At 37.8% G+C, this 14,626-nt stretch overlaps 1 protein-coding gene across 4 annotated transcripts in view; it reads left to right on the top strand.

The window, feature by feature from the left end:
• BLOC1S5 (biogenesis of lysosomal organelles complex 1 subunit 5) overlaps positions 1-14,626 on the top strand; it is a 72,957-nt gene that overhangs the window by 30,842 nt on the left and 27,489 nt on the right. For all 4 annotated transcript variants that reach the window (XR_011429473.1, XM_070244069.1, XM_070244068.1 and 1 more), the window contains exon 4: positions 4,632-4,690. Coding sequence is in view for 3 of the 4 variants with exons in the window: in XM_070244069.1 (XP_070100170.1) it covers positions 4,632-4,690 (59 nt within the window). In the remaining variant the exon portion in view is untranslated. The remainder of the gene's footprint in view (positions 1-4,631; positions 4,691-14,626) is intronic.

Raw genomic sequence — 14,626 nt, 5'->3', positions numbered from 1 at the left:
CTTTTAGTTCATACAGTTATTTTGTATTAAAAGTACCTATGGAGAATTTTATTATGGAGCTTTGCTGTCTTACATGTCTTTCACATACTTTGTTCCTTTCTCCCCAAATCTGTTTCTCTACAAATTAAAGCAGGTTAGAGTTCTAAGAATTTTGTCAACTCATTTTCTTTTTCTGACTGTTGGGGGTGGAGTAGTTACGGTGAAGTTAGGAGTCTCAGTTCTTATGCTCGTATTCTTAGTCACCACTTTTCACAGTTTATAGTTTACAATTACAGTTCTTACTTGTTCAGTAAATGATTGAATTTTTTTACCTTTTTTAAAACTTATTTATTTTGTGAGACATTTAGGGAACTAAGTTTGTCTGATTTTGCTTCATTCTGTCTCTTTACCTAGAAATCTTTAAGAACTCATTATGATTTAAAATACTAATTTTTTATAGCACTTCAGTAGTTAGAATTTTAATCTGTGTTTTCTTCATTGACTGTCATAACTACAAAATAATTGCTTATTCTCCTCTCCAGTTTATAGTTGAGGAAACTGAAATTCATAGTGGTTTGGCATCCATGGTTCTCCAGTAATAATTGGAGGAACTATAGTGCAAACCCAGTTCTTCTGACTCCAAAGCTCAAGTTCTTTCAACTTCAGGATGTTGTTTCTGTGCATCTTTAAAAAGGTAATAAGGAAAGTTGGCCTTTCCTTTTGGGCCATCACTTTCTCCTGGATTTTCTCCCACGACTTCGGCTCCTCCTTCTCCGTCTCCTTTGTTAGTTTCCACTTCTCTCCTTGGCTTTTAACATTGGGGTGCCCTAAGGCTTGACTCTGGGATATCTTTTCTGTCTATACTCACTTGCTCAGTGATTTCATACAGAATCACAGCTTTAAACATCATCTGTATGCCAGTCCTTATTCTGCGTTTATGTTTTCACCTTGGACCTCTCCCTGGAATTCCAGATTTTTACATCCAACAGCCTAGTCCACTTAGATGTCTAATAAGCATCTCAGTGTAACATGACCAGAACCAAGCTTGGGTTCTTTCTTCAGTTCTGCTTTTATCTCATTCTGTCCCTGTTCAGTAATGGCGTCAGCATTCACCTAACCGCTCAGGCTGAAAAGCCTGAACTCCTGTCTCTCTCTCCCTCAGCATCTGTCTTTCTCTGGAATGCTCTCTCTCCATCTCCTCTACCTCCCTCCTTCCTTCTTTTACTCTTCCCTCCTCTCCCCATCCTTCCCTTCCCTTTCTCATTCTCTCTTCCTTCTCTCACATGTATTTTATTAGCAAATCCTTTGGGCTCAACTTTGAGAATATAACCAGAATCTGATCACCCTTACCACTTCACTTCTAAGCCACTATCATCTCTCACCTGGATTGTTCTAGTAGCCCCATAACGTATCTTTAAACTTCTCTCTTTCCTTCCTGTACTGTGTTCTCCATGTTGGAACCTGAATGATCCTTTTAAAGTGTAACTTGGTGCTTGTCATTACTATATCAGAATCTCCTCATCTTGCTTAGAGTAAAAAGTCAAAATCCTCAAGTGGCCTGAAAGTTTCTACATGATGGCTCCCACTCTGATTTTTATTTCCTACCATTTTCCTTTTCTTTCACTTTGTTCTAGCTACACTGGCCTCCTTATTCTTCCTCCTGTGTGCCAAGTACATTCCTGCCTCAGGGCCTTTGCACTTGCTGCTCCCGCTGGAATACTCTTTTCTCAGATTTCTGTGCATTCTCATTTCCTATAGGTCTCTGCTCAAATGTCAACAGTGAGACCTGCCTTGGCCACTCTGTAACATTCGTCCTCTCTCATTCTGGCATTCTCCGGCCTCTCTTACCTGACCTTGTTTTTCTCCATAGTGTCCATCACCACCTAGACATGCTAAGTATCTCTATGTTGTTTCTTTTCCCAACTAAAATATGAGTTCCATGAGCTCAGGGACTCTGATTGTTCTCTGCAGTATCCTTGGCATCTAGAACAGTGCCTGGCACATCGTAGCCACTAAGTAATTATTTATTCCTCGAAATGAGTGAACGATGATTAGCCAACATTTGCTTCTAATTCCAAACCAAGATTATTTTCTTATGTATGTGTTTGAGATTTATATATATGTACCGTGACCAAATGGATTTGCTTCCCTTTTATGCGAGGACAGTCAAGACATTGTTAATTGTTGTATGTGGCACAGTTACTGTATGCTGCTAATCTCCTCAAACAATCTTTTGGTTGAGAGAAAATAATTTGATAAATTTTTGGCTGTTTAAAGTCAACGTAGTCTCCTAAAACACTGAGACAGCTGTAATTCCTGTTGAATTAGGTGTGATGTGATGTGAACGTGAGAGGAAGCGGGGATGGTGGGTCCTCTCCTCTTGGAGGCTCTCCTCATGAAGGAAGGGAATGATTGGTGTAGTCAAGTGATTTTCTTAGATTTTAGAAAAGCAGATTTCATTAGATTCAGAAAGCAGACCTTTGTTATTGTGTGGCTAAAGAATTAAAAAGTAAATTACTTCAAAGGGAGTGAAATTTCTAAAAATGGTTATTCTGTCAAAGCAGAAAGACAATCCTGATAAGGAACAAAAGTGTGCCTTTGTCAGATGTGTTCTAGTTAAATTTTTAAAGGATATAACAAATGATGAAATAAATGTCATAGTCCTGTAACTCTTCTTTTAGATTAAGATCTGAAATGATCACAGAATGATCTGAAAATGATGAAGCACCCAAAGACCAGAAAATGGATTGTTTTTAAGTTATGTTCAGAGCCAGAAGGAAAAAAGAAAAAAAAACCCAAGCAGGAAATGAAAGAACCACTACTCAGGAAAGATGATGTAATATTAATATGCCGCAGAAAGAAGGCAGATCTAATCAGCTCCTGTTTTGTTTTCATCTTTTATGTTAAAACAAACAATGATTGGGAACCTAATTTTTAGTACTAAAATATTATCTTTGATATAACTAAAATGAATGGTTACTGATAAAAACATGACTTTTTACAAGCAGAAACCTGCTCTTTACCATGTTCTCACAGGGAGAGGCCTAACATTTTTCTGAAAGAGAGTCACAGTCCCTGCCCTGTCACGGAACTGTGCCCTCGCTGGGGCCAGGTTGGGGCGGGAGAGGAAGGCATATTGTACAGCATCTGGGGGAACCTCCGTTTCAGCAAACTCAGGATGATGTAGTAGGATGCACACGTTCCTCATGAAGGGATTTCGAAAGTGAGAAAATCCTTATAGGGAAAGGATTAATCTGGGAGGACTTTATGAAGCCAGTAAACCTTGAAGTGGGCTTTTAAAACAAGTAAAACATTTTCATTAGAGGAAAGGAGTAAGGAAAGCACCTGCAGTAAGGATAGTACAATAAATAGAATAGCAGTAACTCACATTTCTTGACGTCTCACTGTGTGTGAAGAACTGCTCTAAGTGGCTTTTATTATTAATATTAAAGTTATTTTTAAGCATTATATCTATTGTGTTATCTCATTTAGTTCTCATGTCACTTCTGAAGTCCTTGTATACTGCGGTGCTGAGAGATTCAGAGCAGCAATAGTAACAGCCCCGGGCACATAGCAAATGCTCAGTAAATATATGATGAATGGGTGAGTGAGTGAGCAAGCAGACACGCCCAGGATCAGTTACCCAGCCCATTAAGTGTTCAGCTCTAGAGTTGGTTGACTAGGGCTGACTCAGCCTGCACACTGAACAGAGAAGTGAGTGAAAACATTTGTGTACAGAAATAAAATGGATCCGGTAAAGGAAGAAGTTTGAGTAACTGATGGATTAAAACCAGTTTCACTGATGAAATTGTAAGAGAGTAGAGTGCTGAGGGTAAGAGCCAAATCTTTAGAGTCGGAGATCTGATTTTAAATCCTGCTTTCTGTATTTATTGGTCGTATTACCTCCTTGAGTGACACTTCACTTCTTTATGCCTCAATTTTTTGCAGATGCCAAAAATCTGTAAAATGGGATAGTGATCCTCTCCTAAATAGGAAAGTGGGATTAAGAGGAAGAACACATGGAAAGTACTTAGCACAGGTCTTGGCACATAATTATCCTCAATAAATAACTATAGTAATTATTACTAGCAGTTTTGATTCATTAGAAAGGGAAATAGCTCAATGAAACCAGTCCAGAGAAACTTCAACCTGGCAGTGGCAGCCAGGACAAATTGGAAGACAGGAGAGCAGAAGCAAGAAGAATAGGGAAAAAGTTGTTGAAGCGTTCTAGATAGCAGTTACTGCCCACAAGAGAGTAGTGGTATGAAGGAGAAAAAAGGAGTGGGAGGTTAATGAATCAGAGAGACACTGTGAGGGCGTAATCAATCAGAATGTAATGATAAATTTATCAGGCATTTTATCTTTTTAGAGAATTCTGAGGTCACTGTTGACAACTTATTGAAATTAGTACTTAAATGTCCTTGGCTTGCAGCTCAAAGCTCAAGAATTGTAATGGTTCTAATTATGACATCCTGAATATGTTGGCAGAACTTCTTTTTTTCCCTTCCAGCCACCCTACCATGACCAAAATAATACCAGTTTTTTTGCGGTTTTTTGAGATCTAAAACAATCCAAGTATTTTATTTTTTCCAGGTAAGTCTCTCCTTGAGGGAAGGCTGCTGATTGAAACCCCATTGTCTGTTTTATTTCAGTGCACGCAGCTACTGACTCAGTCTGTAGACTCCAACAGAGGGAGCAGGAACGAAAAAAGGTAAAAGTAGATCATTTGGATAATGGGGCCTGTAAGTCCAGGGCTTTTATTATCATCATGTTATTAGCAGTTGCTTTTGATCAAAAAATTCTCTGAATTTGTTTTCTTTTATAGCAGTGATTTAAAAAGATTTAAAATGGCTAATTTATTGAAGATGTGTTGAGGTCTGGGCACATGATTATACCATCCATATTTTTATAATTCAAATTGCAGATCTCTTTTTTTTCCTTTTCAACATTTCCGTCTTTTCCCTGAAAGTGGTGTTTGTCTCAGGGAGGAGAGAGAATAGGATTTTTACATGGAACAAAAAATACCCACCCGATTGGAAATATAAATCTTTCCTTTGAGCCTGAAGCGTTGAGTGTGTTATGTATATTTCTTCTAGAGAAGGAAGCATTCATGCCTGTGGATGATTATTTAATGAATAGTCATAAGAGTGTGTGAATCACTTGCTGGGTAGTGCTTTGCTTATTTGAATTATATCTTAACTAAATTCAGATGTGGAAAAACAGCACAAGAATTTAAGTTCCTGTGATAATTTGGTGTTTTCACTTAAAATTTTCATAAAGTACTTTTATAGCTTATTTATTGCTCTAAAATAATAGACTTATTAAGAAATGTTGAAAATGCTAAGTCACCCTGAAAATAATGCCTTTTTGCATGTGTGTATATCAACAAATGTTACTATCTCCATTTCTCTGGAATGTGTGGTGGTTAATCCACAATAATAATTCAGATCTGCACGGTATGAAAATATACCGGAGTGAACCTTGCTAGAGTTAAAGTTTCTGCACCCTCTGCTCAACTCTAAAGGTTGATACAAAGTTTAAAAATCCAACAATTTGATGAATCAAGCCTTACTGAAAGGACTAGATATTTAAGCCAGGTGGGAAGGCCGCCCACAAGGAGCAGGATCCCAGCAGGCCAGGTCAGGGAGCAGGGCTGTTGCCAAGCAGGTTGATAAAATGGCACGGCAAAGCCATGGGCAGGAAAATCTGGAAAATCTGTGTCAGGGTGTAGTGCTCGCACGGTGTCCGGAGAGCACTGTAAAGGCAGGCACGGGCGCGCAAATGAGCTGTACCAGCTGGACGGCAGATACCTCTTTAGTTCTCTACTTCGCTGGGTGCCACTGGGATGAAAGAGTTTAGTTTATTAAGTTTGAGGCAATTTGTTCACTCAGGAACTAAAAGTCTGGAAGAGGAGGCCCAAGCCACTAACACTAAGTAATGTAGGATAAAGAGCGAGCAGTGGTCAAGATACAAAGAGCTTTGTAGGAGCGTGGTAAAAGGAGCCATTTCTTAGGAAGATGGTGGCATTCAAGCCCAACCTTGATTAGTGAGGAGGAATTCAACTGACAGAAAACGGGAAGAAAGATATTGTAGGCTGAGGGATACAGTGTAAGCAAAGGCAAAAGGCGTGAGAAGTTAATAGTCTTATGGAGCCTGGTGTGTAGCGTGTCTGAATGGGTATGTCTGGAGATGATTGTGGATGTTCTTGAATGCTGCATTAAACAATTTGTTGTTGAAGGCACCAGGAGCATTTCTGTTTTTGAGAAGCAGAAAGACTGTTTGATAGAACATTTGCTGTAACATATGCAATTCTCTTGGCTTTCAAAATAAAAATTGAAGAGGCGTTCCGTGCCGCATGTTGCCTTTCTAAGAAACACGTTGCTGTGTGATTTAAGCAGGTTCATGAGAATATGCTCTCACATTATTGGTCTTTTTTCTAAGACATTGTCAGAGCAGTTAACGATTCTGATAAATGGCAATTCTTGTCATTCTTGAGCAGAACTAACCTAAAATTAAATTATAATTGGAATAATTCCTCTTGTTACTTGGAACTTTTTTCACATTTGGTGTATTAACCATATATAAGTAGGAAAATGACCAGGTTAGGTAAAAAAAAAATACCTGGTATCTTCTCTTTCTGGTGGGTCCCTTTATTTGCTAGCTGTGTGCCCTTGGACAAGTTCTTGAGCTTCAAGCTCCTCGTCTGCAAAGTCAGTACCTGTTCTGCTTGCCTGATAGATTGACGTTCTTCTTACCTGTTAAATAGTTTTATATAATTTATGTGCAATGGCTTTGTAAATTGTATAGCACTCTCCAAATGTAAGCCAGCATTTTTGCCTTGCCAGCTCAGGCTTTTGTTTAAGTCGCTGGCAGTCACCCTGTGCCTAAGAGACCTGCTGTGGTCTGTTAGAGTTGGTGAAGCACTTGAGAACCCTGCCCATTCGTAATTTTCTAAATTAAATGAACTCTTCCGTGGTGGCCTCAAGAAATACTAAAGCCCTTAGAATGTTTTAGTCTTAAATATATTTCTTATAGACACTATGTCAGAGAATATTACTAAACTATTTTTTCATGGCATACACATTAAAAATTAGTATTTTAGAATATACTGAAATGTTGTGTTTCGCTAAGAATTGGCACGGAGTCTATGAAACCTACATGCATAAGCAGCTACCCTGATTATTTTCTTTTCCCAAGATAATTTAATAAAGTGAACCAGCTGAAAGTTATATACAAAGATCCCTTTTTTAGAGCTCAGAGAAAAGTAGAAATTCTTTATATTCTTCCAGGGCAATAAACTTTGTCGTTATGTCTTTTTTAGTGCTTCCCCTAGTTAGCAGAACATTTCAAATATGAATCTTTGAGGACTTTTTTCTTATTGACCATATCTAGCTTTTGCCGAAACTTTGATGAGTTTTCAGACTGCATAAAAAGACATAGAGATGAAGTTTAATTTCTCATCTCGCAAGTATGTACAAAGTGAAATTGACCTCTAGCTGCATTTTACAATCCAGTGTTAATCCTTCCCCTTGGTTTTACTGTTGGCTACATATTTGAATGGCTCTCAGAACAAAGAAAGATGGGAGTAGTAATAGAATAAAATAGACTATTACCATTAATCGTTAATTCTTTTATGTCAAGACAATTTGTGGAATTCTGTGGGAAGTAAATTATGATAAACGTCATTCATTCAAATCGCATTTCCCGCGATTGATATCCTACAATGCACATTCCCCAGTTATTTGACATGTGTCTTGAAAACTACCCGTTAATACAAAGTTGCATTTTAGGTGCTAGCAATAAGAGTAGTGAAATGAAAATAGAACTAGCTTATAAAATTCATTGGCGCCTGAAAATATGCCATCAGGGAAGATGGGCTGGTTAATATCTGTCAGTAGTTTAAACTTTGGTTCATATACCAGGTCAACTTGTGAAGCCCCGTTCAGTCAGACTAGAGATACTCATAAAGTAAACATGAATCCTTTGATTCATCTTGTCCATAAATATTTATTAGATTTATGATACTCTGTGATACTGTCTTCATGAGAGCAGTGAGATAGCATGGCTTATACGTTGTTCTTAATAGAGTTTGAAAATGCAGCATAATAGATCAGTATGGACTACTCTATGTAAAATCATTGTTGACAGTTGTTATTCTGACACTCCTTACCAAAGTGAATACTTTTTTGTTTGTCTGTTCGGCATATGTAAAATTAATGGCATGTGTATTACTGAGAGATGTCCCAAAGGGCCTTTTAGACCTTAGTTGGCTTCTTCAGTCTTTCCCCTTAGACCAGGGTTTCTCTCCCTCCGCACTGTTGATATTTGGACCAAGTAATTCTTTGTTGGGGAGGCTGTCCTGTGCTTTTTAGGATGTTGAGCAGCATTCTTGGCCTTTTAGCCAGAAGCCAATAGCTCCTTCCCCTAACCTGTGTTGTGATAAACAAAAATCTGGGGGACAGAAGCATCAAAATCACCCCCTCGCTGAGTAGGCATCTCACGGGGATCCAAACTGGCAAACCCTGGGCCACCAAAACTGAACATGCAAACTTAACCGCTGTGCCACCAGGTCGGCCCACAGAGATTGCTTCTTAACAAGCCTCACAGGACAAAACCCCTAATGTTAAAGAATAACAGTGAGAAAAAAATGCAAGTAGTGGTTTTTTAAATTTTATGCAGATAATCATACCAGTAAAAAAAACTAAAAAATTAAAAAGTACTGTAGAACCTGAGGGAAAAAAGTAAGAGATTATTAAAGATTTTTTTTTTTCCTTTTTCTCCCAAAGCCCCCTGGTACATAGTTGTGTATTTTTAGTTGTGGGTCCTTCTAGTTGTGGCATGTGGGATGCTGCCTCAGCATGGCCTGATGAGCAGTGCCACGTCCGCGCCTAGGATTTGAACCGGTGAAACACTGGGCCGCCGCAGTAGAGCGTGTGAATTTAACCACTCGGCCACGGGACCAGCCCTCTTTTCTTTTAAAGATTTTTTTTTCCCTTAATAGTAAGAGATTATTAATTTTAAGTACATTAATATTTTTTTTGAAAAAAGGAAGAAAAACAATGTCTACATATTGGTCTGTCACAGTAATGAATAGTAATATTATAGTTTGCTTTAGATTCTTATGCAGGTTTGTTAATTACTTCATCAAATTTGAACTTTGCATATTCAAAGTAAATAGTATAAATGGATTTATCAACCTTTCTTGACTCATAGTTGATTAAAAATGCTTTTTATTAATTTTAATTTTGAAGAATTTCTTTTACATGAAAAAACAGATATGTAGTTTGGAAAAGTTTTAAACATAAGAGTAAGTCTAAAAGAGATTCATAAAAATCACACTTGACCATAAATTCCAGAAATTGCAGTACTGTCTTTGTTTCTTTGGAAACCATTCTAGTAGGTCAATGTCTCCACAGTATAAAAATTTTAAGTCCAAGGGAAAACATATTCAAATTTAAGTACAAAACAATGGTAATGTAGAATGATAGAATTGAACTAATTCAGGTAATTGCTGTGTTACCATTGTTTAAATGCAAGAATATTTAATAACCCTGGGGTTAGAGAGACTGAGCATCCAGAGAAAGCTGAAATGATTCTGAACTGGTAGGAATTTTCTTTTGAAACGAACATGTGTAGCCGACTTCACCTTTGTCTGAGACTGGCTATCTAACTGAGAGTCCTCTAAATTAACTTCAATGTGGAATACAAAGTTTATTAAAGGGGAAGCAATAAAAATGTCCTAATTTGAAACATGTATTATTAAAATTTGGCAATAACCTCAGCAATTATTTAGAACTTAGACCAAAGAAAGAGTTTTGGTTTAGGAGTATTTTATCACTGACATTGTTCAATGTTGCCAGTGCCTGGTGATAGTAAAAAACCGCTTCCAGTTGTTTGTGGCATTGATTTAAGTTCTGTACAGACAATGCACCGCCTTATTGCTTGCACCCAGGCTGAGCTCTCCCACCCTCCTGCTGCGGGTATGCCACTAGTACATATTGTTATCATTGTGAAAGAAGAAAGCTGCAGACCATCATATGTTCTATGACTTCATTTTGTTGTAATTAAAGAAATATGTTTGTATAAACATAGGAAAAAAGTCTGTAAGGGTACCTATCAAACTATTAATGATACTAAGAAAAAGGATAGTAGGGAAAGGATTTGGTGTGTATGTGGGGGGAATTATCACTTTCTATTAGACTTGTATGAATCCGTTTGAATATGACTGGTGAGATATGATCATTGTTTTTCAGAGGTATTTTCATTAGAGGAACCCTTATTTCAAAGTAAATCTTCCACAGAACCTTATTTATTGAACATAAAAGCAGAATTACTGTGTTTGAAGCCGTGCTGTGTGCAGGTGATTATGATCTGCAATTAGCTCAGTATTTATAAAAGGTTTTTCCTTATTTCTGAGGTCTTTTTAGTTGTAAACAGATTCACTGGCATGTTTGGCTAAATCTTTGGATTTTATAACTTTCTCGTGTATGACCTGGGAGGCATGCTGATGTTAGAATTGTTTCAGTAGGAGTGAGGACGTATTGTGGCACTCCTTTAGGAGGCGGGATCTTTGCTTCTTCAGATTAAGCAACAGTCCAGCTCCTTGTCATTCTATTCTAGTAAAGTTATAGCTGACCAGACTGCCTTTCCTCACGTTTTAATAGCGATACCCTAAGATAACCTTCATTCCTAGTGGCTTAGAATACTTTTTAACTTTCTCCTAGGTGATATGTAAAATATAGCTAACTTGGGGTTTTTCGGCTATTTTATGCAAAAAACCTTGTGTGTCTAGAAATCTTAGAAAATGAATTACTCTGTATAGCCAAGTTTGCCACAGAGCTGAGATTTCTGTCTTCTTTAAGCACGATACAGATCTTCCTTGAGTTACAACGGGGTTACATCCCGTTAAATCCATCGTAAATTGAAAATATCCTAAGTCGAAAATGCATTTAATCCACCTAACCTGCCGAGCATCATAGCATAGCCTCGCCTGCCTTCAACCTGCTCAGAACACTTACATTAGTCTGCAGATGGGCAAAATCATCCAACACAAAGCCTATTTTGTAATAAAGTGTTGACTATCTCATGTAGTTTATTGAATACTGTACTGGAAGTGACAAGCAGCGTGGCTGTCTGGGTGCAGAACGGCTGTAAGCGTATGGGTTGTTCACCCTCGTGATCGCGGGGCCGCCCGGGAGCAGCTCTCACAGCGCTGCCCAGCATCACAGAGAGGCTTGTGCCGCATGTCGCTGGCCCGGGAAAAGAGCAACATTCAAAATTTGAAGTATGGCTTCTACTGAATGCTTATCACTTTTGCACCATCATAAAGTGGAAAAATCCTAAGTCCAACCGTTGTAAGTCGGGGACTGTCTGTGCTTTTATAACTTTAACAATTTTGGATGGAAATCTTTAAAAATATATTTCATACTATTCTGGTTTTTATTAAAAAATTATTGAATGTTACAAATTTTCTTTATGAATTAGAAATTATTAAAAATATACAAGTTTTATGTTACAGTGAATGCAATGATATCCTCAAGGAATAAGAAAGAAAGGAAGTTTCTCTGTTTCAAATGCCCTCAGATACTGTGTGTTTTAAGTTTTTGTATTTGTCTTCTCCTTTACTGTAAGACTGACATCTATCATTTTTTCCCCCTCATTTATCAGCGTTTCTTTTTCTAATTGTGACTTTTAATGTGGTGTAGTTTTGGAAGCCAGTTAACCTGGTTAGAGTTGCATGTAAAGTGGATTCACAATCAGAAGAGCTTTTCATGAAAACTGCGATGTTTGTAAATGGACTTTCTAGCATCATTTCTTTTTTCTTCAAGGTCCCCGACTTACAACGGCTTCAAGGTCTTACCATATAGTTCTCAACGAAGTTTCAGATAGATGTTATTTCCAGGTAGCTGAGTTTTCTTTGTGAAGACTACAATATTGTCAGTAAATGAATGTATAAGCTGCCCCTCCTTTTCTTCTTTACTATTTGTTAGAAAGAATGCAAGATTGCCTAGCACTTATTGTTATTAAAGGTGGGAGACTAAGAAAAGATAGTAGAGTGACTTCAGGAACTTCTTGATAAGAAAGCAAGACTAGATTTTCAGTTGGGTTCAGGAGTAGTCAGCATTCAACTCCTCATGACCTGGACTATGAGGCCAAGAAGTGATATGTCTTATGTGAAAAAGCTACTTGGCTGTATATATCTTTAGTCATATATTCTGAAACTTGAAAACAGTGATACTGGTATTTGGCCACATCTTAATTAAAGTCTTTTCTTATAGCCAAGTGGTAAATAGTGGAATCATCGGGGAGGAATGAATTGCATATGGGAGTAGGAGGCCGAAACTGCTGCTTCCGAGTTGCCCGGATTGTCTGAATTATTACAAGATTCTGTAGCTAGAATTATGTTACTAAAATTAAAGAATAAAAAACTTAAATTGCGGAGAATAAAAGGATAAAAAGTGATTTGATCTGCCTTCTAGATGCTTTGCTTATGATTTGTATAATACTGTTTACCTTTTACTAAGCACCCCAGGCAGTGAGCTAGACACTTGACATGTATTACCTCTGGTCTTTACAGATATTATTTATGAATATAAAGTATTATTTTCTGCATTTTAAAGTTAAAGAAACTTTAACTTGCTCAGAGTTGTGCAGCTGGTAACAAGTGAACCACAGTTTGAAATGAGGTTTTTTTATTGTTTTTGGGGGGTTTTTTATTTTTAAGATTTTTTATTTTTCCTTTTTCTCCAAAGCCCCCCTGGTACATAGTTGTGTATTTTTAGTTGTGGGTCCTTCTAGTTGTGGCATGTGGGACTCTGCCTCAGCATGGCTTGATGAGCCGTGCCATGTCCGCACCCAGGATCCGAACCGGTGAAACCCTGGGCCGCCGAAGCAGAGCACGCTAATTTAACTACCTGGCCACAGGGCCTGCCCTGAAACAAACGAGGTTTATATGCCTCTCAAATCTTCATTTTTCTCCATTGAGCTGACTGGATAAAGTGCTGCCTGGTGGGAAGTGGAATGAGCTATTGTCTTGTGGTCCACATCACAGGGTCAGCTGAGCCAGTTATGTTATTTCAATTAAAAAGAAAAGAATAATCTATTAAACAACATTTGAGCATGCATTTTAGTATTCTCTGTATTTATTTATTTATTTTTATTTTATTTTATTTTTTTTAAAGATTTGTTTTTTTCCTTTTTCTCCCCAAAGCCCCCTGGTACATAGTTGTATATTCTTCATTGTGGGTCCTTCTAGTTGTGGCATGTGGGACGCTGCCTCAGCGTGGTTTGGTGAGCAGTGCCACGTCCGCGCTCAGGATTCAACCAACGAAACCCTGGGCTGCCTGCAGCAGAGCACGCGAACTTAACCACTCGGCCACAGGGCCAGCCCCTCTGTATATTTTTACAGCTAAAGCAAGATGCCATTTTGAGGAAGTTTATTTACATTTTTCTTTATTTTAGTCTGACTATGGCTTTTCTCTTAGAATATAATAGTTTTTGCAAAAGTTGCATGAAAAGACTTTAATGAACTCTTCATGTTTTATTCATCTTTTGGAGAATTACAATCCATGAGGCTGAAAAGTTAAAAAGTGTTTTGTATTTTGTTTAACCTGCTTCACGAATTTATTGAATCTGCAAACGCCTCCTTAACCCTCTTTTCCCACCACTGTAATTCCTGTTCGGATCCCATGGGTCTGTGGGACATATTTTAGGGGAATGTCTCACTATAACTCAAACCTCAGACTCACTTCAACCTCTTCACTTGCACCACTTCCGTTCTTAGGAAGACACATCAAACCGACAGAAAAAGGTCTTGGAATAGCTTCTTTTTTGTCTTGTGAAAGTGACTTTTAGCTATGTATGTAACACTTCCTCTGGAAAGATCTGATTTGTATTTTGTGATAGAAAAGGCATGGGTTTGAGTGTCGTAAAGACCTGTTTGAGTCTACAACTTCATAAGAGTGACCACAGAGAAGTAAATGTTGTCCTTAAGCCTTCATTTCTTCATCTGTAAAATTGGAATAATGTAATCCTATAGGAAGGATTTTTAGAAGTAGATAGGATATATAGAATGACTAGCAGAAATATGTATTTCATAGGTACTTAGAGCATGAGGGCTTATTCAGCCCTTCATCCTGCTTCTCATCTTGACCCAGACGAGAGAGAAAATAGAGCAGCAAGGCCTATATGGGCAGCGTGAAAACCCAGTTCCCGTCTTCTTCCTATTAGCGTCTTTCTGGTGGCCAGCAGCTGGATTACCAGCATCTGAGTGCACCAGTGTCCTGTTCACATTAGAGCACTGGAATTGATAATGACTTTAGGTGCTTTCTAGGTTTTTATGGTATGCATCCGTCATGGTTTTTGCTTGTTTGTTTAGTAGGACTTAGTTTCTGTCAAAACTTAACTTCTAAAGACATGTATGTAGAATCTTCGAGGCAGGGGTATAGTTATTTTTCATACTCTCTTTTTCTCTTTAGCTCTTTGTTGTCCATATTTAAAGATAATTGAAATTATACTAAATGTGTGCCTTTTTATTTATACATCGTCTCATCTTTATTGTTGTGGTACTCAAAAGAAATGAATCTTTTCATCCTTATATAGAAATATTAAGGAACATCTCAAGAAGAACTTAGATATTTGACACAGA

This window comes from Equus caballus, chromosome 20 (assembly GCF_041296265.1).
Source record: "Equus caballus isolate H_3958 breed thoroughbred chromosome 20, TB-T2T, whole genome shotgun sequence".
NCBI lineage: Eukaryota > Metazoa > Chordata > Mammalia > Perissodactyla > Equidae > Equus > Equus caballus.
The sequence above is the reverse complement of the archived record's forward strand: the minus strand, read 5'-3'. Positions and strand labels throughout refer to the sequence as shown.